Source organism: Anguilla anguilla, chromosome 1 (genome assembly GCF_013347855.1).
Source record: "Anguilla anguilla isolate fAngAng1 chromosome 1, fAngAng1.pri, whole genome shotgun sequence".
Lineage (NCBI taxonomy): Eukaryota > Metazoa > Chordata > Actinopteri > Anguilliformes > Anguillidae > Anguilla > Anguilla anguilla.
Window position 1 is genome coordinate 32,409,871 of NC_049201.1, and position 23,406 is coordinate 32,433,276.

At 39.0% G+C, this 23,406-nt stretch overlaps 1 protein-coding gene across 9 annotated transcripts in view; it reads right to left on the reverse strand.

Moving 5' to 3' along the window:
- Positions 1–4,006: 4,006 nt before the first annotated feature.
- The window catches only part of LOC118212995 (SAM and SH3 domain-containing protein 1-like), an 85,473-nt gene continuing 66,073 nt past the window's right edge, over positions 4,007–23,406 (reverse strand). For 6 of the 9 annotated variants that reach the window (XM_035391630.1, XM_035391597.1, XM_035391590.1 and 3 more), the window contains 6 exons: positions 21,904–22,229; positions 19,749–19,881; positions 14,838–15,001; positions 10,764–10,973; positions 10,398–10,548; positions 4,007–5,064 (listed from right to left, as the gene is read on the reverse strand). In XM_035391630.1, the coding sequence (XP_035247521.1) occupies positions 4,910–5,064; positions 10,398–10,548; positions 10,764–10,973; positions 14,838–15,001; positions 19,749–19,881; positions 21,904–22,229 (1,139 nt within the window). In that variant the 3' untranslated portion in view covers positions 4,007–4,909. Of the gene's footprint in view, positions 5,065–7,069; positions 9,044–10,397; positions 10,549–10,763; positions 10,974–14,837; positions 15,002–19,748; positions 19,882–21,903; positions 22,230–23,406 lie in introns of those variants that run through there. The other 3 variants (XM_035391621.1, XM_035391613.1, XM_035391605.1) reach the window with 3 other exon arrangements.

Here is a 23,406-nt window from a genome sequence, read left to right on the forward strand (position 1 = left end):
TTTTTGCTATCCAGTCTCCAGCCCTAAAGTAATCAAACAAGTGTTTTACAGGGGATATTGTGACACTATACTATATATAGTTTTTATTTATTTGTTTATTTTTATTTTTTGCAGTGATGAACCAGCTCAGTGACCTGATGCAGTCCCTAAAGAGAAGATGGCAGCTGAGTGCCAATGAGCTCAGGCCCATTGCCGACAACATTTTGGAAGAGGAAAAGGACCATCAGGGCATGGACTTGCCAAAGAAGGACGAACTGGAGGCAGAGCTGATGAGAGCTCAGTCCATTGATAAGCAGCACCAGTAGGTGGAGGAGAGAAAAGATGAGGATGATGTAATGGAACTACACATTGTTTCTCAGCTGGGGAAAAGATCACTTGCATTTGCCTACATGTGGGCTGATATTTAAAATTTGTCCTTATGTCTGTTATTCACATCAGAACTAACTAGTTTCATTATTATTTTGGGCATGGTTCGCCATTCTCACACAGGTCTTAAGTCAGCTAGAAAGCATAAGCTTGCTGCTGACTCCTCTTTTCCTTCCTATTTTGAATAGGATGTTCAGGCACCTAAGGCTCTCCCCTCTTTAATGAGTTGATTTTGATTCTGATTTTAACTTTTTCTATTTAGGAAAAGTTGTGGAAGGAGGAGGGTATTGCAATGCAGTTGGAGTAATTTGCATTTTAAAGTTCCAACGCCTGATGGTGTCAGCTCTGGCCTTTCTAGTGTTGACCTGGCATTTATTTTTGACTGTTACCACTGAATATGTAGCAGTTTCAGGGGCATAACACAATCACAGGATATCTGCACCCCATAGTGACTGGCCTATACACTAGAGCCATAGCAAGATACACAATTGTATCTATGCAGGCTACACACACCAGAGTGTACACATGTCCGCGTCTACCATGATAGATAGTGATCCGCATAGAGCCGCACTACTGGTGGATCACTCACAATCTCCTTTTATGTACATCTGTTAGCACAGAGGAAAGTTCAAAATGCTATTTTGTAGTCAGATAACATTAAATTAAACCCATTTCCAGTAACAATGGGTAAGACTACATGCATTCCGATACTTCGGCTGTTTGGTGTATCTGAGGGGTTTCTAAAAGTGGCAAGGTAATAACTTAATTTTAACATTATTTCAACACAAAGTTTGACAGGTAGGATACAACACATTAACAAAGATGGAGCTGCTGACAATTATAATTTGGATCGTCTGTTTGAAATTGATTGAGTGTAACTTTTGGTCAGAGTCTACATAGTTCACCTGCCTATAGGCTACTTAATACACAAACAAAGGTGGAGCAGCTTAAAACTATTGATTCAGTAAATTTTCTGTGAGAAACTATTTGTCGATAATATAATTCTGAAAGCCTAGCATTAATCTTGTGACATACTTTTAGTTTAGCCAGAGCAGAAAAGCCAAAAGCATCACCAGCAGGTTGAAAGTGGATGGTTTCAGCCTTCAAGTTCGTTCAATTGGACGTACTTTTTTCACTTCATTGAATGTCCTCCAAACATAGATTTATAGACAGGGGTTCTGGTGAATTCAGTGCCTCTGTTTCCACTGAATAAAATTAATGGTAGTGTAATTGCTGAGAAATACTAGTATTAATGACAAATCAATAGCAGCAATACTTTGGCAAAGTTAACAGAGAATTTCTATTGAGTTGCAACAATAAATCTTCAGAATAACAGAGTGATAAGGGCATCATTCTCATTACATCATTATTCACGGTTTTACAGTCTCTACGGTACCATATCTGGTTAAATGGTAAAATTCTTTTTTTTTTTTTTTTGAAATATTGGCATTATCTTACCACCACAAAACCATGAAAATCAGTTAAACATATCTAACATTCATTTGAAATTAGTAGCCTACATGCAAAGTACCAGGGGAATATGCTGGAGAATCAGACACTGAATTCAGTTGCACACCAGTACCTGAAGTCAAAAATCATTGTTTTTTATTACTACTCATAAATTTCCCCGCCCCCCCCCCTTTCCCCACCCCCGGCATTCGCTAATCTCTTTTCTTTGGCACCCCAATGACATGCAGATTTTTAAATCGTACGCACATGCCTGCGGTTAAAATGGTACGTTTTTCAGAGAGAACTGATTCTAGGTGCTGTAAATATTTTTCTGAAGTATGATATCGAGTGTAAGCAAGCCTATTATTTAGCTTTTCCTGAGCAGGGTCGTGGGGGGTGCTGTAGCCTATCCCAGCATGCATTGGGCGAGAGGCCGGAATACACCCTGGACAGGCCGCCAATCTAATCCAGGGCACACACACCATTCACTCACACATTCATACCTATGGGAAATTTTGATTCTCCAATTAGCCTTACCTGCATGTCCTTGGACTGTGGGAGGAAACCGGAGTACTCGCGCAGACACGGGGAGAACATGCAAACTCCACACAGAAAGGCCCCAAGCCGAGATTCAAACCCACAACCTTCTTGCTGTGAGGTGACAGTGATCATGCCACAACCATTTTGTCACACCTTGCAATAAAATGATGGCGCAGTAGTACATAAAAGCAATTGGTATTTTATTTACAGTGACCCATCTCAAGAACAAACCAGTGAAAAAACATACAAGAAAAAAACTATAATACTGAAAATTTTACTAGATAAGTATTTCTGCACAGCGAGGCACTCAGACACTTGAACTCGTCAGTAGTTCAGTATATTTTGCTAGGTTCAGAATAATGATCTGTCCAACTCTAAGACACACACACACTCTGCATCCCAAAACTATTGGGGCACCCACTTTTAACACTTAAACCCTCCCACCAGACCCATCCAAAAAGTTGTGGGAAGATTACCATTACTAATATCCCACAACGAAAGTCCCTCTTTTCACACAATTTCTGAGGGGTACCAAAATATTATACATTACAACAGACATATCCACCATTCTGGTATAAAAATAAACTTCTGGGGAACAGTATTAACAAATTACATTTCTCTTACCTCCCAAATGATGGCTCTGGTTTGGGTCCTGCTGCAGCAACATGGAAACGCTCTGTATGTACTTGTCACACGCTGGTGTGACACCCCTGTGTGGGCTCTCTCCACCAGTCCAAGACAAATCTGCTTCTCCAGCGGACCAAAAGCTACAGTACTTTTTAACTTGATTCATCCATTGATCCATTCATCCATTATCTATACCTGCTTATCCTGGGCAGGGTCGCAGGGGGTGCTGCAGCCTATCCCAGTGTGCATTGGGTCCAGTAATACACCCTGGACAGACCACCAATCTATCGCAGGGCACACATCATTCACTCACACACTCGTACCTATGTGGGAGGAAACCCGGAAGATAATCACATGGACACAGGACCTTCTTGTTGTGAGGTGACAGTGCTACCCACTGCACCACCGTGCCACCCTCTAACTTGATTCAGACAGGGGATGTGAAAATACAGAATAAAACACCTTTCATGCATGTAATTATGTGTATAAACTAATTACAAATATAGTCAAATACAGTATATTTAACACATTATTCATAAATCTGTGTGAGTTTAAATTACGCAACAAAATGCATAACACATCTCTCTCAATTTGGAACCTGAAGAAATATCATTCCAAAACATGAAAAACCCACAGTTATACATGGGAACGGAGAGAATGTTGAAATGCATGCTGGAAACTGTAGGCAAAGGAACACTGATAAAGAAATCGCTGTCTTTGATGAAGACAATGTAGAAATTTAGAATTTGAAATACTTCATTTCAGGCAACAGTTTACTGAACCATACACATTTAGTAAATTTATTGCCAGAGATTTAGTATCCATTGTTTCTGATTCAGTTGAGATGAGAAATCTTAAGTTTAGAACTTTTTTTAGAAATTTTAAAACAGAGTTTTGATTTTGACCAGTCAGTTCTGAAATGATTACTGATTCCAGTAGTTTAGTTGGACGTGATTGTATAGAGCATAGAGTAAGCAGATAGAAAGAGTGAAAAGCCACGATAATAAGCAAACAGGCACATCCAGTTGATCACAGAGAAATTTATTCCACAATCTCCACTGACAACTGCAGAACTTTTTGTCAGAACCATTCTGTATGTACAAAAAGAACAGTGCCAGAATGTTCAAACAGTATTACTAAAGAGAGATATTCTGCATAAATTGACTGACTTTATGCTGAATGTGCAGCTGAATGCACAGAGAAGAGCACACAATTGACAAAAACAATGACCAAGGAATATAGACATACCACTGCACATTTACACATTCTGACAAATTTACTGTCAAAACAGGTTTCACACCTAAAAGAATGTGTGTTCCATTTCTTACTATATGTATTATCATTTAAAACATTTGCATATAGTAGTTTTTAGGCACATCATGAAATATTGTGCAACATTAGTGTTCACTAGAAAAATAAAAACACAATAACATTAATTAAATGGAATTTGATAGAGTTACAGACTGAAAAGGTATCTGACACAATCAGATCACACTATTCACATCAAAGTACCAATTTGTTATAAATACTATATAATATTATTTACAAAAATGTAACTAAGCTATTGCTATGGAGGAGCAAAAATGTCAAAAAATAAATAAATTAATATAAATACAATAAAAATGTAAAAAATGAATGTACACATATAAATTAATAAATAAAATCATACATAAATAGGGGCGTTGCTTTTACTTTCAGGCATAGTAATCAAGCCTGGAGTAGGAGGTTTAGTGCAGGTAGGCACGGCGTGAGAAGTTCAGATATCTTCCCAAAATTGGATTCAAGTGTCCCCAAAACCACTTCAAATGGCACCAAACCTCTCCAAATTGGAATATTGTGTATACCTTTTTTTCCCCCAGACATATTCCACTTCCAGAAGCTACCATTGAGGGTTGCACCCTCTGGAACCCCACAAAACAAATATTCTTTATTTACCTGTAAGGTAAAATTTTGGCTGCCCAAGCCAAAATTCCAGGATTGGGGTTCTAAAGATCAGAAGGCTGCAAACACAGCTGAAAAGACAATTGCCCCGATTGCCGTGGGACAGTCTCGCGACCTTTTCACCCCACCAACACTTGTGGCCTGCAGGAAACCAGATAAAGGATTACCAAGATGGTGTCTGTTTACATGTCATAAAAGCACCCACAGGCACCATTGGGTCAGACAGGAACCTGGTTGACCATTACCCACGTTATGGACTGTTGAAAGCGTTATATGTACGTGCATGTAAGTTCCTGGGAATAGTGTGATAAATGTGGTGGACTGTGAATAATATCATTTGCAATGCAGAGGATATTGTATGTGCGGGCAGGCACACTGACTATTTTGTAACTGACTGGAATTGCAGCTGCTCTGGGACAGATGTTAGTTTCAGTGTCCAGATGGATCCCAGTAGTATTTTACATAAATATTAATTGGATCATAGTCCAGGATATTTAGATAGTTTCACTAACCATATGGAGTAACCTTAGTTCGGGCTCCCTGGGATAGATGTTAGTTTTGGTACCCGGACAAGCATATTTTACAGGTTAAAGTCGCCATTCATGGCGTGTCATTAGCAAGATTCTCGGATGAGTAGCATCTTTACCTAGATGAATGCCTGGCAGCAGTAGATAGTCTTGCTCTCTGGGGTGCAAGTCTTGCCACCCATTATTTCTGCACACCCCAGACAATACACATATACGCAAACCCGTATTCACACACACAACCACAATACATATTTATAGAGTCAGATAAACTTGGTTTTCCTCATTGCAAAACAGATCTAAATAAACTCCTTAATCTTCTTAATCACTTGGTCTCTTAGTTCCTGTCACCAATTTTAAATCCTTACAGTTTGGTGTCTGGATCGACGTGATCGGCGGGACACTAACGTTAAAACCTTACATACCCATTCTCTCTTTTTGACTAAGCCCTGTTTTTCAGTCAAATTGTGTTCTGTCTGAGAGCTTCTATGTACAAAAGTTTCTTGTGTTTTCATCACACAAAGTAAATTCACTTAGAAACAATAAAACCACTTGGTTTTACCTTACTATGTACTCTGACTAGAGGTCGACCAATTTTTCAAGGCTGATAACGATTCCGATATCTTAGATAACAGGAAGACCAATATATCAGCCGATGTAGCTAGCAATATATATTTTTTGATATACAGCTGATATAATATAGCAAACAACCATTTTGGAGTAGCATTACCAAACTATCTTCACAGCACTATAGAGCTGATTCTGATACCGCTCCATGGTGCCGATCTTCAATCTTTAACAACAGGTAGAAACAAACTGGTGTCTCTCCCTTGTCTAGTTATAGGATATACAGTTGCAGCATATGCCCTCAAACAGAATTTTTGGAGAAACCGGGGTGAAGTTGATCAGGTTCTTGCAATCTTATTATTTAGAATTAGTGCACAAAATGCTGAATTACATGAATGAATTAATTAGTGCATGAATTAGACCAAATAACTGTACTTAAATTACAATCTTAATATACAAATTAGATGCATTAGATATTTTGAAATACAATTCACAAAATGAATACAAATTTGACATTGAAAATGAACATTCTATACATGAACAACATACATGTTCATTCATTTTTATATAAATTAAAAATACGTATTTGAAAAGATTAATTAGCCTACACAGGATAACTCTCAGATACAGGGAGGCATACAGGACTTGGAAAAGCCTTTTTTAATCAAATGTTTTAATATATTTTTAATAAAAGCCATTGTTAAGTATACCTCGAACAATTTCTCTAACTGGACAATTGTACAGTGTGGTAGTCTTAGCCTCCATCTGGCTTGCGAGGTGGTGCGGAAACTTTGACAATATCAGCCTTTATTGATACTCATGAAAATGTTAGCCATGCTCAAACAGAGCCAACCATAGCCAGCTAATACTAGCAGGGGTCATGCTAGCCTGTGACATAGCTGACAAAACCTTCACTTAAAACTAAAAAATAAATAAATTCAATATCGGGGCCCTTTCAGATATCAGATATAGCACCAGATTCAGATATCGATTGAAATCCAAATATCGGCCCAATATATCTGTCAAACTGATATATCAGTCGACTTCTAGCTCTGACCTGTGCTTAGCTGAGGGGCTAATGTTAATCAGGCTTGTAAGCAGTAAGTAGGCTGCTGTAATTTGTATATACAAACCAAGGCACTCCTTTTATTTTGACTGTGCTGACTTCTCACTTAGTCTTATTCAATGAGATAAAAAACTGCCAGGATTCCACAAGCCCCCTATTCACAACAGGGGGAGAGCCCACAGGGAGGAAAATTACAAAAATATAAAATAGTTTATGATTTTATTTAAAATAATATAGTCTGTTTTTTTCACTGCTGCAGTGTCCATTATGCAAGCATTTGGTGATAAACAAACAAAGCTCTGATAAACAATTAATAAAGAGTTAAGCTTCCACATGTAAAAATGCAAAGTGAAAGTAAGTAGGGTATGCAGCAAAATAGCTAAACCATAATTTCAGATAGATGAAAGACATAGACTACGTCCAAAAGGTTTGTAAATGAGCCTGAAGAACACAAGACTGTAAGGTTACTGTAACATATACCAGGTTTCCAAGCAGGGACAAAAGTGACGATGGATAAATTATAGAGAGGGTTGATTTTTTTTAGGTTCTTGGTACATTTACAGGGCACTGGAATGTCTAATTGAGACCTTCTTTTAAATTATTTTACTGTTTGTGAGGTAAGAAGTTACTTTTTTAGAAAAATAGCTATTTTCACGTTTGAAATTCTATGCACGTACATAGAAATGCTTTTTTTCAAGTGCTCCTGAAAATGTTTTCAGCTCAATGAAAATAATGCACAACGAAATAATGACTTTTCTTAGCCTACGTACAAAGATCATATTGATTGTTTATGGCTCAAAGGGGGGTTTTGGCAATGTCAGTTGTTTGGCTTTTTGTGGTCAGTTATTGGATTATAAAATACCATAATCATCAAACTGGCATGTCAATTTAGCCCTCCTTTGAGGAAGGGGACCGCCTTGTCATTTCCTCTGTTATCTCTAGTGGTTTTACCGATCAAGACATCGATGCATCACAGTAGTAAGAGTCTAAGCTAAGAGTCTAAGATTTAAAACGGTATACGGGTTATAGCACTGCACCTTGAATCAGCGACCGATAAAAGAAATATTGTACAGTAGTTGAAAGCTATTATTAGACGACAGCATCTTAAATCATGGCCATGGACCTTAAGAGTTTAACCCGAAATACGTTGCTCAAGCTCTGATGCAGCTTCCTAAAAAAAATCCATGTTACATGTCATCCTGCCCTCCCCTACTAACGTTAAATGTAGTAAAAGCAACTACGCTCTCTGGTATTAATCAACTGATGGGAATACGGTGACACCATGACATACTTTGAGAGCCTCCACATTATCATCAGGATGAAGAAATAGAGAAATAAATACGAAAATAAATGTATACAGAAATAAATGAATCAATAAATAAATAAATTAGGAAATGAATGCAGAAATACCCAGATTTTATCTATTGATGAATTTATGTCAGTTTACATTCATTTATTTTTGCATTTTTCTTGCATTTATATTTATTTATTTACTTTAAATTTTGGCATGTTTAGTCCTCCATATATTGCATGTCTCAGGGAACAGTTGCAGTGCTAATCAGCCTATTTAGCCAAATAAAGCTTTATTTCATCCACACAAGTGCATCCCATTGCACAAGCACACAAACATCAGAAGGTGACATTAATCAGTTCCAACTCAGATCTATGATTCTTTACATTAAGACTAAGGGTGGACAGAACAGAGAATAGCTTCAGGTTGAAGATGGACAAAGTTTAGCTTCAGGTTGTTATTTTTCCCTGAAATTTGAATTAAGTAAAAAGAGTTGGGCTGATTCAGAGATGAGGAAAAGAAATATAGGTTTGGTTGAAGGTTGTCAGTGGAGCGGGAGGCTATTATTCCCATTATCCAAATTATTGGTGCTCCTCATCAGTGAGCTGTCCTGTGACAAGAGGAGCTTTTGGGAGTCAGACAGGTCTTCGCTCTCTGAGCCACTGTCACCTGCTGGAGATGATGATCTCTGTCAACTATGGAAGTAAAGCACAGACCTGTGTGCATGTGTATGCATGTGTGAGTGCGTGAGTGTGTGCATGTCAGAATATGTGCATTTGCTAACGTGTATAAGAGGCCATTTAAGTCTTATTTCATACTTCTTATCACACACACCATCTCTCCATCTCATTATCATGCTCTTTCACGTGCACGATCATAATCTCTCCATCATACTGTCATACACACCACTGTATTCTCTCACACACACTCACTATCATACTCTCTCACATATACAATCACACTTTCCCACATACACCATTATAATCTCTTACATACACCATTATATTCTCACACATACCATCATAGAGAATAGTAGTATCTGTGAGAGTATGATTGTCTGTGAGAGAGAGAACAGTAGTGTGCATGAGAGAGTTTGATTGAAAAACGGAAGGTAGTTTAATTGAAACAGAAGGCAGTTTAAAATATAATTTCCTGATTGACATACAGCCTATTCACAGACAATGCCTGCCACCTCTCAACTGCACCTCGAGCAATTGACATGAAGCGTATAAATCAAGCTAGTTTAAATAACACAGCTAGTTTAATAGCACTTTAAATTGAACTTGTTGTGTTAATACGATAGCAAGGTATATGGTGCTGGAGAAGTGCCAAAAATCTGACTCATGGGAGGCCTGGAAAGCAGGCGGTGGCTATATCCTAACCAAAGCCGGAAACCGATCAAGCTACTGATAAGCCATCGCTGGTAAATGAAAGGCTGGTGCTGGTCATAAGCGGCTTGTCAAATTAAAATATTTACACATTTGTTTATGTCATTTCAACTAAAACCATAACTTCTGAATTAATTGATTACAAATGAAACAGACATTAAACTCAAATGAACTTGTACACAATTGAAAAATGCAACACAAAAATACAAAAATAAACCCAAAAAAAGTGGGCCTTGGGTTCTCCCTGAGAATATGATTAATGGCTTTTAGAAAAACAATTCCATTGAAAGACCAATCAAATCCCTGCCAATTTTAGGTGCTGCTGAGAGGGGGTGGGCCTTGTCTGTGAAAAGGCTCTTATCCAATTAGGAACTGATAATTTATATTTGCCTTCTATTTTGATAATTGCCTATATTGATAATGCCTTCTATTTCAATAAAACTACCTTACGTTTTTCAATCAAATCAAAGCATGCATACTACAATTCTCTTACTATTCACTATGATGGTGTGTGTGAGAGAGTATGATGGAGTGTGTTAGAAGTATGATTTATGTCCTAAACGGGCCCTTATACATGAGCATACATGGCATATAGCATATATGGGTCTGTATGTGTGTGAGTGCATGCTCTCACTCACTGTCATACTCCTGCAAGAGCTCCACAGCAGTCAGCAGCACTGCCCGTTGTTGGGGGTCTTGGATGTCCAGCTCATCCAGGTCCTCCTTCTCCAGCAGTTTGAAAGTGTCCAGATCCTCATAGCCATTGAAAAAGAAGGTGGGCATGTGCTCCTGGACAGATTAGGACACAGGACATGAGCATATTAACTCACACTGAGAGACAGCACAAAGGTATACACACAAGACATGAGCATGTTAGCCTACATTGAGAGACAGCACGTCGTACGTTGTATTTATTGGCAAAAATGGGACTGGTATACACATTTTGAGACAGCCTAGAGATTGGCCTGATGGGCAGCTACTCCTTTGAGGCAACCTGCTCTTACTTCGAGGTTGATGCGCACTAGCAGCTCCTCCATTGAAGTGGGCTGTGGTAGATGACCCTTCCTTCTTTTCCTCACAGGCCGTTTGGGTTTGTCCTCTCCCTCTTCCAGGACGTCCACATAGTTGAACTTAAATGTCCCCCCCTTGTGGTTCAGCTGGCCCATCCAGGTGCCCATTGGGTGTTTGCTGATGATGTCAATGATGTCACCTCTCTGTGCAACACAACGTGAACACTTGTGAAAAGTGATTTTTAAAACAATGGAAGATGAGGATAATGACATTACACAGTATTTTTCACAACACATTCTTTTGCAATAGGTGCAGTTGGCTGTCATTTAAAAAAAAAATGAGTTTGAACAAATCCAACCATCCATCCATTATCTATACCCACTTATCCTGGGCAGGGTATCTATACCCGCTTATCCTGGGCAGGGTCACTGGGGGTGCTGAAGCCTATCCCAGCGTGCATTGGGCAAGAGGCAGGAGAACACCCTATACAGGCCACCAATCTGTCGCAGGGCACACACACCATTCACTCACACACTCATACCTATGGGCAATTTTAGTCTCCAATTAGCCTACCTGTGTGTCTTTGAACTGTGGGAGGAAACCGGAGTAACTGGAGGAAACCCACGTGGACACGGGGGAACATGCAAACTCCACACAGGAAGGCCCAGGCTGAATTCGAACCCAGGACCTTCTTGCTGTGAGCCGACAGTGCTACCCACTGCACCACCCTTTGAACGAATCTCATATGAGAAATTTTTTCAGATTTGTTCTCATTTTCTTACATCAGAATTAGAACATCACTTAAAAGTATATTATGGGTTAGTTTTAATTTCCCATTAAACCTGTAGCTAAACAGCTTAAATGCTCTATGCTATAACTAAGAAGTAATTATAACAGTATCTTCAAGTTTTTTTAAATGAAAGAAATAAAATTTATAACACATGAGTCCATCATTAATTCACAACAATAACATGGCTTAACTGAGCGGGATTGGATGAGTGGTGGTTTCCTCATGTTTTAAATACACCTATTTCACTAATACACGTATTTATTTCCGGGTTCCAAATCAGCATAGGTTTCTCACTCATAGACATTGCTTAGCAATGAAACAGCAAGTCTACCCCAAGTGCCAACAACTCACCTCTATTAGTGAAGCCTTTTCCCCCAGTGGCTACAGAGTAAACTGCAACACCTGGTTGCAAAAGGAACTTGAAACCCCGCCCACCCAATGTTAAAGTTACAATCTCAAAGATTTCCGTTTCGTTCTCTTTGGCGGTACCAATGGCGAGAAGCAGTAATTGCAGGTGTGTTTTTGGACCTCACTTCCCATAGATCCAACCGGATCCAACCAGTGTCACCTGTGTGACGTCGGTCAGTCGGCACCTGGGCCACGACAACTATAACGATTACTATTTACTGAATAAAAAATGTTTGTTATAAAAGTAACGTTATGTAGATACTAATTCATTGTCTAACATTAGGCTAACTTAAGCTGTCTTTACACTGCCGAGCCGGGTTAAAATGCTGTAGCAGACCTGGGGTAGAATTAGTGATGATCAATTTCCATAAATGTTCTTTATCTACCTTTTGCCCGGTATGAACATCTTTACACTGCAGAGAAGAATTCAGTGCAGTGAAGAATTCAATCTCGTGCACAATAAACAGTCTTTTTCGTGAATGATTGTTGTGTGATATTTTTGAAACGACTGTCTTACAAAATGTTACCCCTGGTGTTTCTGGTTTTGCTAGCTAAACTGTTCGCTGAGCTGGGTGTTAAATTAGCAATCAGAACAAGAAGAATAAAACAAAAACAAAGGAGATTTAATCAAAAAAGGGCACCAAGGCTGAAGGAACATGTGAGGAAGCGTAATAAAATAATAACAACACTAATCCATACTGCCGTATTCTTTTATTTAGTTTTCTCCGGCTTGACATCTTTACACAGAAATCAGACCCGGTTCTGCTCCACCTATACCCCAGCTTTATTCTGATCATTATAATATATTGATGAACTTGATGGCAATGTAAATAATGGTAACGTTAAGGCCAGTTCAGATCAATGATTCGCAACAAGACGAAACGGTTTTAGAATGTTGCAGAGAAAATTGCAGCGATGTGAACTGGTTAGTTGCAGAGCGTCTGAAGCCGTTGCCTGGAGTCTCAAAAGACCCACCTTGTCAAATCGCCAAGTGCAGTTTTAGAATGTTTACAATCAGATGTCTTGGAATTTTGCAAGTTGCATTCAGTCTTGTTGCGAATCATTGATCTGAACTGGCCTTTAGTTAGCTACATTGCAACCTTGCAACAAGGTAGCATTGCATTCGAGAGACGGTTTGCAAGGTCGGTAGCGTTAGCTAGCGTTTTTTCTAATTGTTAGCTGATATTAGATTGTGTTAATTACATTAGCTAGCTAGCTAACGCAATGTTACCTGATATGAGAGATGGATACTGGGTGCAACGTTGTCTAAACTAATGTTGCCTTTCTTGACATGGTCCGGTAGCTAGCGTTAACTGTGCAAATAGCTATGTACTTTAGTAACATTACATTGTAATCAAATGTAATACGAAATCTACATCAACAAATAATATGACCTCTCATGTCACACAAAAACTTTTTAGGGTTCCATAACTCTTCCCCCCCCCTTTCTCTGTTATTGTAACGCTAGCAGACACCGGAAAAAACAGTACGCCGCTCACACGCAAGTGAGTTGAAGAGCGAGCCTGTTGCGTTATCTCCGCCTATCCTCTCTGGCAGACCAACCACTCATGGGTGATGGAAAACGCGTCACTAACTATGCGCCGCTTGTGATTTTTTCCCGGGAATGTCGCCACAGACACCCAGTTCTTTAATCATAAATTATAATAATAATAATATAAATTAATATAATAATAGGCTCAATCACCATTGTGTTACCTAATTCGGCGATAGATAGTGACTTAACAGACATTTATTTTAATGAAAATCTTCAAGATTATTACTTTAAGTCAATGGAGAAAGCCGAAAAAGAGGCCAACTTTCTATGTGGAAATGTAAGATCAGTAAATTTTTTACACAAGAAATAACGGTTTAATTAGTAAATCACATGCCTTGTAATGTCTCCCATGTCTGATTTAAAAAAAATAATTCCGCTAATATTCCCAAATTTAAATTAATTTCAGTGCATGCAATACAGCTTGTCCTACTACCGTATGACCATATGAGGAGACTTCCCATCCTCGCTGCCAGGCATCAGTGACAAGTGTCATGCTGTGTCGTTTTATTCTGATTAGTTAGCTAGATTCATACATATGCTGTCACCATTTTGTGAAGTCAACAGTCGAAAAATGTTGTGTGCTGCATTCAACTGTACTAAACTCAAGTATGGAGGTGACGTGATGTAGTATGCACTGTAAATTCTGAAATAGTGATAAGGGCCTTTCTTTACTTCAACTGAAGATTGGGCCTTTATTTAAGACAGGCTATTATTGGAGACAGGCCATTGTTCATAATTTTCCCTTTCTTTAGTTGTATTTCATACTTTTATACTGAAATGTTTAATTTATAATTTATCCTATAAGAATTTACAAGTATGCTTATATCTCAAATAAAGCCTATATTAGAGAAGAGGCCTACTACAGACAGTTTGTGTCATTAATGATATGGTGCTGATAATAATAATAATAGCGAAATAAAAAAAATAAAAAGGTAATATCTATATATAGAAAAAGTCACACACTGTTTTATTTCACATCCAATGTGCTGGAGTACAGGGCCAAAAAAAATTGTGTCACTGTTCCATTACTTTCGCATTTAACTGCATTTTGTGAAGCAAGATAGTCAAGCCAGGTCTTCAGTAACTTTAGATTTTCAGTCCGATATTTGTTAATACATTTTTTTTTTTTAAGTTTACATTTAATGTTATGAGAATCAATGATTTATCATGATGTAGATTTGATTCTGGTATTGGTATCAAAGTATAAATTTTGGTATCAGAACAAAACTACTACACACATACACCTGCACAAACACACCTTTTCTGAGAGAGAATTTCACTGTAAGGTACTGTGTGTGTGCATGTGTGTTGTACCCTGAGTTTGAGGGAGTCGTAGGGGTTTGGGTTGAAGTCTGTGTGCGCTCTGGCTTGTCCACAGAAGGGTCCTCCAATGACCAACTCTTCATTGCCCCCATTCTCCAGCTTCACATTCTCACGGTTACTCACCAAAGAATCAGTTGTGCTGACTGTCTTACCACCTGAAAAACAGTGTCAAACAACCAGACAATTTGCCAATTCACTATCAATACTAAAAAACTGAGAATTGTGAATCTGGAAAGAATTTCATTTCGAAAGTTTGTTCTGCTTTCATGGTTTCATATTGTGCTATCCTTGACAATGCAATACTTTTTAAAATCAATTTGTCAAATAAAATGAACTAACATGGTTCACATTCCTGCTCACTTCCATAGGAGGGAGAGAATAGTGTGTTTGTACTCACTAACAAATGTGCTTCTCTTGAACACTTAGCAGTGACTTTTTCACATGGGTGTTTGACAATCTTTTCATTAAATAAATGAAATAATTTTTGTTAAAAAAATATATGTGAAATAAATGTGTTTTCTGTTTACTCAGTTTCTTTTTGTCTAATATTATTATTATTTTTTACACTGAAACCATTCAGTGTGACGAATACGCTGTAAAATACAGAAAATCGGGAAGGGGGCAAACACTTTTTCACGGCACTGGCCTACATATATTCTCACTCTCACTTCCATATACTCTCTCTCAAGTACATTCTTTTTCCTCATTTTGTTATGTTACGGCCTTATTATAAAATTTATTAAATTTATTTTTATTCTCATAAATCTACTCACAATACCCCATAATGACAGTGAAAACAGGTTTAGAAATTTTAGCAAATTTATTAAAAATAAAAAACTTAAATATTACATTTGCATAAGTATTCAGACCCTTTACTTCATTATTTTGTTGAGGCACCTTTGGCAGCAATTACAGCCTAGAGTCTTCTTCGGTATGACGCTACAAGCTTGGCATATCTGTATTTGGGGGTATTTATCCCATTCTTCTCAGCAGATCCTTTTATGCTCTGTCAGGTTAAATGGGGAGCGTTGCTGCACAGCTATTTTCAGGTCTCTCCAGAGATGTTTTATCAGGTTCAAGTCCGGGTCTGGCTGGGCCACTCAAGGACATTAACAGACTTGTCCTGAAGCCACTCCTGCGTTGTCTTGGCTGTGTGCTTAGGGTCGTTGTCCTGTTGGAAGGTGAACCTTTGCCCCAGTCTGAGGTCCTGAGCTCAAGGATCTGTCTGTACTTTGCTCCGTTCATCTTGCCCTCGATCCTGACTAGTCTCCCAGTTCCTGCCGCTGAAAAAAATCCCCACAACATGACGCTGCCACCACCATGCTTCACCATAGGGATGTTATTGGCCAGGTGAGCGGTGCCTGGTTTCCTCCAGACATGACGCTTGGCATTGTGGCTCAAGAGTTCAATTTTGGTTTCATCAGACCAGAGAATCTTGTTTCTCATAGTCTGAGTGTTCTTTAGCTGGCTTTTGGCAAACTCCAAGCGGGCTGTCATCTGCCTTTTACTGAGGAGTGGCTTCTGTCTGGCCACTATACCATAAAGGTCTGATTGGTGGAGTGCTGTAGATATGGTTGTCCTTCTGGAAGGTTCTGCATCTCCACAGAGGAACTCTGGAGCTCTGTCAGAGTAGCTATCAGGTTTTTGGTCACCTCCCTGACCAAGGCTCTTCTCCCCCAATTGCTCAGTTTGGCCAGGTGGCCAGCTCTAGGAACCTGGTGGCTCCAAACTTCTTCCATTTCAGAATGATGGAGGCTACTGTGTTCTTCGGGACCTTCAATGCTGCAGAAATCTTCTTGTACCCTTCCCCAGATCTGTACTCAACACAATCCGGTCTCGGAGATCTGCAGAAAATCCCTGGCTTGGTTTTTGCTCTGACATGCACTGTCAACTGTGGGACCTTATATAGACAGGTGTGTGCCTTTCAAAATCATGTCCAATCAATTGAATTTACCACTGGTGGACTCCAATCAAGTTGTAGAAACATCTCAAGTATGATCAATGGAAACAGGATGCACCTGAGCTCAATTTTGAGTGTCATAGCAAAGGGTTTGAATACTTATGTAAATGTGATATTTCAGTTTTTTATTTTTAATAAATTTGCAAAAAATTCTAAAAACCTGTTTTCGCTTTGTCATCTCGGGGTATTGTGTGTAGATTGATGAGAATGAAAATGAATTTAATCAATTTTAGAATAAGGCTGAAGCGTAAGAAATGTGAAAAAAGTGAAGGAGTCTGAATACTTTCTGAAGGCACTGCATGCTTTCACTCTCACATACATACATTCTACTCATACAGACAGATATGTATGTGACAGTAGAATATTTGCGTGACGGTGGGGAAGTTTTAACGACCACACGCAACTACAGTGAATTCAAAAGGGGGGTTTCTTTAAGTTACCACCGAAGTGGAAACCACTAGGTCTCAGTAAGAGACTTGAGGAAGGGGTAACGAAAAGAAAAGACTCAATTCCTAAGGGAGAATATCCCAACACAAAGTAAATGTCTCAGTAGGAGAACGAAACTAAGGCGTAAGGAGTGAGTGAACTTTAGGAAGACTGCAGTGCAGTCTGAAGAAAAGCAAAAGAAAATGGTGCCTCGTAAAGGAGGAAGGCAAAAGGCGTTTAAGGAAAATAAAAAATTAAAGCTAGGTGACTTGTAGGACAGGTGTCTTACTACTAGTCAAAACAAAAGCTAAATTCAAAAATCCTATACCTTTTTCTTACCACAGTTTCTCGAAGAGAGCTTTTCTCTGTACCTCCTTTTGTGTACGTAAGTAGACACTAAGCGAAGAAAAGAACTCACGTGAGCGTATATAAGCTCTCTCAATCAGGTGCAAACAATCGGTCATAATCAAAAGCAATCATGGAGCGGTTTCAGGCGGTCCTGAAGATTACCACACTCAGTTACTTGAAACAGCACCTGTCCTCAAAAGAAAACAAAACCCTTTTAAACCTGTGGCTCTTGTAAAACAGACATGCTGGAAGGTGGTGTTTCCATCAGTGAGATTAGCAGTGATTTGCCTGGCTGTTAATCTTTTTTTTAATGGATTGTCACATTGGTCTATGAGTATGAATCACATTAGTCGATAAAAATTTTGAAAGAAACTTGGGCTTTTTAATCGTTGAGGTTGTTTTAACCTTTAGAAGTCAACTTCTAACACTCGAGTCAAAGGTTTTGGAAAAAAGCTTTGTAGGTGTGTCGTAGGTTTGCATACTGTCAGCCTTAAGTCAGATTTGGTCTCAGGAAATGTGGCTGTAGGTGTGTGAAATGAGATTCCCATTGAAGGTTTACCTTCATACTCGGAAATTATATGGCCAGTGACAGAGTTTTGGTAACCCCAGAAGTTATTTCTGTCCCAGTGATGAATTGGCTCAGGAACATCCCAGTGTTCCCAGTGTGTGCTGTTACTGTATGAAGCATTATATTATCCCCTCAATAGCCCTGAAATACGAGGGCTGTGTATTAAAAGCACCATCATTTTTACATGGTGAAACCAAAGTGTATAAAAATACCCTTAAATAAAAGCTGAGAATCAGCACTTTAATTGTTTGATTACAAATATAAAATTGTGGAGTAAAGAGTCAAATATTTTTTATGTCTTTGTCCCAAACATTATGGAGCTCACTGTATGTATGTGAGAGTGAGAATATATGTGAGTAAGAACATATGTATGTGAGAGGTAGGATATATATATGAGAGTGCAAACATGTATGTGAGAGTGAGAACATACTGCATGTAAGTGTGAAAGAGAATACAGGTATGTGAGAGTAAAATGATGTATGTGAGAGGTCCGAATTATGGCTTAAACAGCCCCTCATTCAATTCAATTTCAAAGTGCTTTATTGGCATGACAAATATAGGCACTTGTGTTGCCAAAGCAGTGGTTACAACATACAACTATATACAATGAATCTGAGAATGTGAATTTGTTATAACAAAAATATAAAAATATATACAAAAATATCAGTAAGTGATGTTAGGTGTGTGTCTGTGTCTGACTATCTATGTGTTGTGTGCATGAGTGAATATTATGTGTCTGCTTGTATGCGTGTATGCTGTGTGTAAATGTGTGCATGAGGTGGTCACACATTCCCTCAGAGTATGGCAAGAGAACACAAATTGTGCTGCTAGTATGCAGCAACCTTTTTCTTCTCCTAATAGGTAGGGTAGATTAGGGTAGGGTACATTTCTGGTAGAATTTTTGGCGAATTTGGTCAAATTTGGTGCATTCCATCAGGTAGTGTTTTTCAGTTTCAATTTAGTTGCCTTTGCATTGTCGGCACAATCTTTTTTCTTCTGGCAACCATGATTTTCTGTGCCTGCCAGTTTTTATGGCTAAGTGGTGCTCGCTGAGTCTGTACCTCATCAAGGTGGTTCTCAGTGTTTTGTCAGTAACTGTGGTCAGGTACAGCATACTGTCAGGTACAGCATACTGTCTTTTTAGGGCCAAATAACATTTCATTTTACTTTGCGATTTTGTTTTAGTTTCCCAGTAGGTTATATAATTCTGTTTCAGCTGTGTTGCAATTTGGTTTATTCTAATTATATTTGTAGTTTTGTTCTGATCCTGAGCAGGTGAGGCGTTAGTGTGTGTTAGTGTATGTGGGGAACTAAGGCTCAGGACCAGCTGAGTGAGGGGATTGTTTGCTTTGCTCAACTCTTGGTATTGCAGGGCTTTGTATTGATGTGAGTGGGGGTCACTTTGTTTTAGGTGCTTCCAAAATTTGATCAACCTTCTTTGTATTTTGACAAGTAATGGGTATTGGCCTAATTCTGCCCTGCATGCATTGTTTGTTGTGTTTCTATGTAATTATAATGACTAACACATGACTGCACATATGCAAAATCTCTCTCTCTCTTTCTCACACACACACACACACACACACACACACAGTCTTACTCATGGAACTCTGTCCACTCGTGGAGCTTCTCAGACTCTCCACAGATCCTCCAGTCTTCTGCATTGATGTTTCCAGGGGGTCTGAGTCCTGCTGGAGGGAGGGAGGAGAGCTGGGCCTCCCCTCTGAGATTGACTGCCAAGAAAGTACAAAAAAAATACAAAACCGATAAATATTCTTTTAACCGAAATATCCACTTCAATGTGTCTTTTCGGCAGTTTCATCTTTTCCATTATAGTAAATTGCATAAAGCTACTGAGTAGTAAAACAATGTAAATTCAGAAAAAGAAATAAGAAAGAATCATGACCAAAAGCTGTAAAAAAATACAAATAAAACAAAAAGCCAGAGACACTCTCTTATGGAATGTTAAAGAATTTTTATTCAAAAGTAACACCACTGGCATGTCCATGTGTGTGAATTATAAAATGCCTGGGTAGCAAGATATGTTGGTGACTGCATGATAAACTTCACGATAAACTTCACAATCAAAATTGCAGGTGTGCTTTAACAACCATACAGCAGCTAATCTAATCAAGTACCTCAAGGAGACAGAACAGAAGCACAAACCAATGCCCTGTTAACAGAGCACCAGGCCAGAGAGAGACTGAAGCATGGACCAGAGCCACACAAATTGGGCTGAAGGCAACAAAGAGCCGCAAGTAATTGAATTGTAGACATTCAAAAAATTCAGGCAGGATTAGTTTTACTAGGGGAGTTTACTAATGTGATTTCCTGAGCACATCTGTAATTTTACTCTTGTATGAATTGGCCGTGTCCATAATTTTAATGTAATAAGAAAGTAATAATTGAATAATAATGTTTTAGCATGAAAGTAATAATTTCATCCAAAACCCTACTAATTTTTTGGTGAACCCAAGGTCCTCTGATAATACTAATCCTGTCTGGATAGGCATCCCAAGTTTTGCACAGATTTGACATCAAATGGATGGTTTCTGTCTTGTTCAAAAGAAGAAGCCCTTAAAGGAAAATTTCTTTGAGTGCAACATGACACTAAACTTTGCCATCTGTTCCTGGAGAGCTATAAGGAGAAAAATGACATTGATCAGAAGAGCTAGGTCTCTAAAGCTGTTAAAATGGGTCACATTTAAGGCAGCTTTGGGTAAATATAATGGCTCCTCTTCCATTTTTTTCTCATCTCCTAAATATTGCCAACTGCCTATAGACAGTCACTGTTACTGTAAGACAGTGGTGTCCAACCCTTGTCCTGGGGAGCTACAGGGTCTGCTGGTTTTTGTTTTCACCTTAAAATCAGCACCCAATTGAGCCCCAAGATACCAGGTGAGTTGAGTTAACTGTGTAATCACTGCTCAAATTGATACATGAAGTGCAGAGTCACTATGAAAACCAGCAGACCCTGTAGCTCTCCAGGACCAGGGTTGGAGGCCACACGGCCCTCCAGTCTCATGCCCTTTTATGGGGATTGGGGGGGCGTTTACCGATGCTAATTAGGAACAACTGGCACGCGCTTTACACTTAAGAGGACAATGGGATTCATCATTTTAAGAACACATGTGCAAACAATTCTGCGGTTTAAGAACACGTCGTGAATCTGCCGTAGACTTTTCTTAGGAATTTTCTCTCTGTGAACACCACTCTTTGTTCTGTGGGAAAATGATCACTCCTCAGTCACATGCAAAAACGTACACCTACAATGACCAGAGCTGTTTACTTTCTCCATGACATTTGTGTTTCTGTGTTGTTCATATACTATATTTGTATGCATCTGTAGAACCAAGGCAAAAAATTTGCCACTGTTCAAAGACTTGGACAGACTGTACATATTTCTTCAGGTTTGTTCCATCATTGTAATGATAAAAGCTATTTGTTTTAAACTGTTACCAATCTCTGACTTCTGAACTGCAAATATTCCCTCTGAAGTGGGGGTGTGGTGAAATCATACCACCAAAAACTAACAAACTATGGTGAGGGTGGACCCATGTCAGCTCTGTAGTGACATTTTGGCACAAAATGTCACTATTCACACGGATGTGGATTGAAGTAGAAACCACACACACTGTGACTTAGTTCTGATTTTGGAATGGTGTTACATCTGTAGAATCTGAGCTCTGAGGTTGGGGCAGAGTAAAGGCTCCAAAGTAAAGGCTCAAAACACAGTTTTCACCAAGAGCACCCACCCCATACATCTCGCCATCAGGCTCAACACTAGATGCTCTGGGGTCCTCCACGCAACAGCATTCTGCCTCTGAGATAGAGGAGCCGCTGCCCCTTCCCTGTCGGTCGAGGCCGTGGGTACGGCCTTCAAAAGGCTCGCCTGGGGTTTTGATCAGTTTGCGGCTGCCCCAGGTGTCTTGGCTGCTGGAGGAGAGCGAGGTGGTCCGGCTATCTGAGTCTCCATCCAGGGAAAGCTCCTCCAGATGCAGGGAGGTCAAGGAGGCATCTTGGGGGTTTGTCAGCTTGCTCTGCCTCCCTGTGCCATGTGGAGGTGTGTTCTCACCTGGGTCTGACATAGGGGAGAGGGTGCAAGAAACCAAGCCTTTAATTTATGCAAACATTTTATTTTCCATAGTAATGCTAAAATAAAATCATCATTAGGGTACTCTTAACAAATAAAGTGTTTTTGGTCATTTCTAAAAATGAATGTTTTTTTCTTCTGGTGATTATTATACCTTTTCCTACTTTGGTCTACCTTGAGGTCATTCATAAATGTATTCAAAATATTGCTTGATGTCAGTTGCGGGTTAATGCCACATTCATGGTAGGATTACGCCCTGGGAAGCTTTTTCGAGAAATATGCTGTTGGTGATATTCCAAAAAGAAAATACTTCTATGCTTTTACCCTCTTTTTTTCCTCAATTTTTGGTATGCCTAATTGGGTTTTTATCAGGGCTCATTGCTCCACTCCACTATCGATTCAGAGAGTGAAGACGAGAATGTGACGTCAGCTGCCACTTCTTATCACACCACAGATTCAGGCCTGCATAGACAGGAAGATGCTTCATGAGCAGGTTAAGAGCTGGACTTGCTGTGCATAATCGGCAGCAGGTGTCACTGGTGTGTGACGAGATGCTGTAATCCTGCTGACTGAGATACAGCAGCCCATTTATGACTGAATGTGTAAGCAACCGGCAGATATTCTAAAGCAACTGACTGCTGTCGTTGTGGGTATTTATTAATTTTTTGGGATTTCCAATAACTAATTTAATGTTAATTGAAGCCAAAGGAGGCTTATTCAAGGAAAGTCATGCCTAAGATTACTTTTTTGTAGAACTCATGATATTGAACTTTTTATGATATTGTAAGTAGAAACTGAAAAAAGAAATGTGTACTTCGGTTTGATATTCAATAAATGTGCATATATTAACTGAATTCTAATCTACTTAAAAGCTACAGGTGGCCTAATACTTCCGGCATGGATCATATATATATATATATTTATATACACACACACACTACAGGTCAAAAGTTTTAGGACACCCCCATTTTTCCAGTTTTATTTAAATTTAAGCAGTTCAAGTCCAGTGAATGACCTGAAATGGTACAAAGTTAAGTGGTAAACTGACAGTGGTTTAAAAAAAAAAAGTTTAGGTTACCAAAAATGGAAAAATAATGCAAATTTCAGAGTTATATAAAAGGCCTTTTTAAGGCAACAAGTAGTGGGTTAACAACTTATTGCTTTT